At 39.0% G+C, this 2,500-nt stretch overlaps 1 protein-coding gene across 1 annotated transcript in view; it reads left to right on the top strand.

The window, feature by feature from the left end:
- Positions 1-2,500, top strand: part of LOC138011813 (cilia- and flagella-associated protein 337-like) — a 33,090-nt gene that overhangs the window by 10,067 nt on the left and 20,523 nt on the right. Inside the window, exons 13-14 of the mRNA XM_068859024.1 lie at positions 141-205; positions 2,122-2,205. Of these exons, the coding sequence (XP_068715125.1) occupies positions 141-205; positions 2,122-2,205 (149 nt within the window). The remainder of the gene's footprint in view (positions 1-140; positions 206-2,121; positions 2,206-2,500) is intronic.

The following is a 2,500-nucleotide window of genomic DNA, read 5'->3' as shown; positions in this document are numbered from 1 at the left end:
TTGTATAAGTCAACCCGCTATATCTGATGGCAAAAAACCGGAATTTCGTCAATTGAAAACCGCTGAATGGCCATGTAGTATTTAAGTGAGGAATATAATTCGTCGTTAACAATTTTTGTTCGTTGATTTGTTTTTAATAGCCACTGCTGGGGTTAACCATCACGTTTGCTTGTGGAATCCTTATGTGATCTCCAAACCAGTTGGGGTAACGTATTTACAAGATAGATAGTTTAAGCAATTCTCTACAAAACAACAATAGAGCGGTTTTCAATTGAGTGTCGAAAGTAATTAGCGAATTGCTTTGATTTATGATTACTTAACTCAGTGATTGGTTCAAAGTTCTCGCGCCATTTTTTCAACCAATCAGAAGTGAAACCAAAACCAATCGTGGCTCGCGCGAGCATATTTTCCCGCGCTTTGTGTCGGCTACGTGTAATTACTTGGAGCTTTGATTGGTTTACCGGATTGTCTCCGTCCTTTTTGATTGGCCAAAGTAGTTGCTTTGGTTTTGGTTTTGCGACACTCGATTGAAACTCGCACTAATTTCCAAAGATATAGGTGATCCTCGCGCATATCAGGACAATTCCGGCAATTTTCTTATATTTGAGGCGGCTACGACTGGACTCAAACCCATGACCTCTGGGATACCTGTGCAATACTCTAGCAACTGAGCTATGAAGCCACTCAGTTGGGAACACGTCAATTTGTTAGGCTCGTGTGTTCCAGTGAAAGGACTGATGAATCTTTCTAAGCGAAATGTCATTGCAGCGAATGGAACTACTTGAGTAAGCACTTATGAAGATCGAAACCTGTGGCGGAAGATGTGGTTGATCAATGTGCAGGCATGGTCGTAGGTTCTTGTCCCGTTCAAACTCAGATCGGTTTTTCTTTTCTCGGGCTTCTTCACAATAATATTGCTCAAGCTGCTGCATAACTGAACTGCGATGGCTTTCGCTTTCTAAAATACGAATGTTATGAATCTGTTATCAATTTTAAAATTAAAATGATAATAATGAGCACATCCACATAGTTGTTGTTACATCGGGCTCATTTTTACTGGGTTGCCAGTACGGCAATCCCAGTCGGAAAATGTATAGCACGTACCACATGCAACCCAGTTTACGCTCATGGAGCGTCTAGTTTCGCGAGAGAGAGAGGAAAGGATGAGAACACGAAAACATAAAAACGTGACGATTAATTCTCCATCCTCAAAGACGGTCATATCAATTAATTTCCTGGGCAGTTAGTAAACAATTTGCTGGCGAAAACACGGAAACTTTAGAACCGCTGCAGGGTGATTTCTATAAACCAAGTGTCTTTTCAGAGGTCGTCCCAGTGTAAAATGCCACCGTCATGCCATCTTTTAGGCTTCCTATAAGCTATCGATTGTCAGAGATCTGTTACTGAGATTGATTCCACTGGGATGACAGGCACGCAAATTTCTCCACCACCCTAAACATTTTCATACTCAATAGCCCTTTTCACGGTTAGTTTTTCTTATTTGCATTACAATTTAGTCTAACGTGGGTGCGAGGCAATTTCGGCTTAAAACTACAAAATGTGCCGAAATTGCCTTACATACATGCTAGATTACATTGTAATGCAAATAAGGAAAACCAACCGTGAAAAGGGCTATTGGATTTTTCTAAGCATAATTTTCAAGCTCAATTTGATTTTGTTTGCTAGGAGCTCGCGTAACTGCGACGTCAACTGCATCGCGAACGCAAAAAAAATTTAACAATAGGTTTAATGATGAGCAAAACAAGAGAATAGGGAAGTTATTTGAAAGTTATGTGAAGTTCATTATTTTCTCTGTTTGATACTTCGTGGTTATTTCAAAGACGACACCTTATTGGTCAGCTTGTGTAAAAGTGGACCGTGCGGTTTTGGGAAAAACGGATAAAATTGATGTTTGCAACATGGGTGCAATCTAGAAAATAAATTTTCGAAGCATCGTGGGGCATAGGGATTTGCTGTCTTAACGGGTATTCTTGGTAAAATAATCCATTGTTCTGCATAGGCATTTTGTCTTGTTCTGTTATGGACGCTCTTTCCTGGTGGTTCAACGATGGTGATGATGATGATGATGATGAAGTAGATATTGTGCCGTTTTTATTGCAGGTTCTCAGAGGACATATGCAAAGCATCATTTCAGTGTGCTTCATTGAGTCCAGAGGCCAACTAATCAGCTTATCGAAGGACAAAGTATGAAAAAGCCTTCAGTTAAGAATCAATTTGTATGATGTAGAGTCAGGCTTGTGTTGTTTGATGTAAAAAACGAGTGAACGATTTTGTTATAGTCGAGGAGCAATTTATTAAATTTAAGTAAATTGATTTAAATTAATTTAAATAAATTACCTTAATTAATTTTATTCATTCATTAAGTATTTCGGTGAGACACTTCAGTTAAAAAAAAACTTTTTCTAGCTTTCAATGCCCACCGGATCTAGAACTCCAACCTTTCCCACTTCCCCATCCCTCTATCCTTTTCAATATTCAA

The sequence above is a fragment of the Montipora foliosa genome, chromosome 7, assembly GCF_036669935.1.
Source record: "Montipora foliosa isolate CH-2021 chromosome 7, ASM3666993v2, whole genome shotgun sequence".
NCBI classification, from domain to species: Eukaryota; Metazoa; Cnidaria; class Anthozoa; order Scleractinia; family Acroporidae; genus Montipora; species Montipora foliosa.
This window is presented reverse-complemented; position numbering and strand designations above follow the sequence as displayed.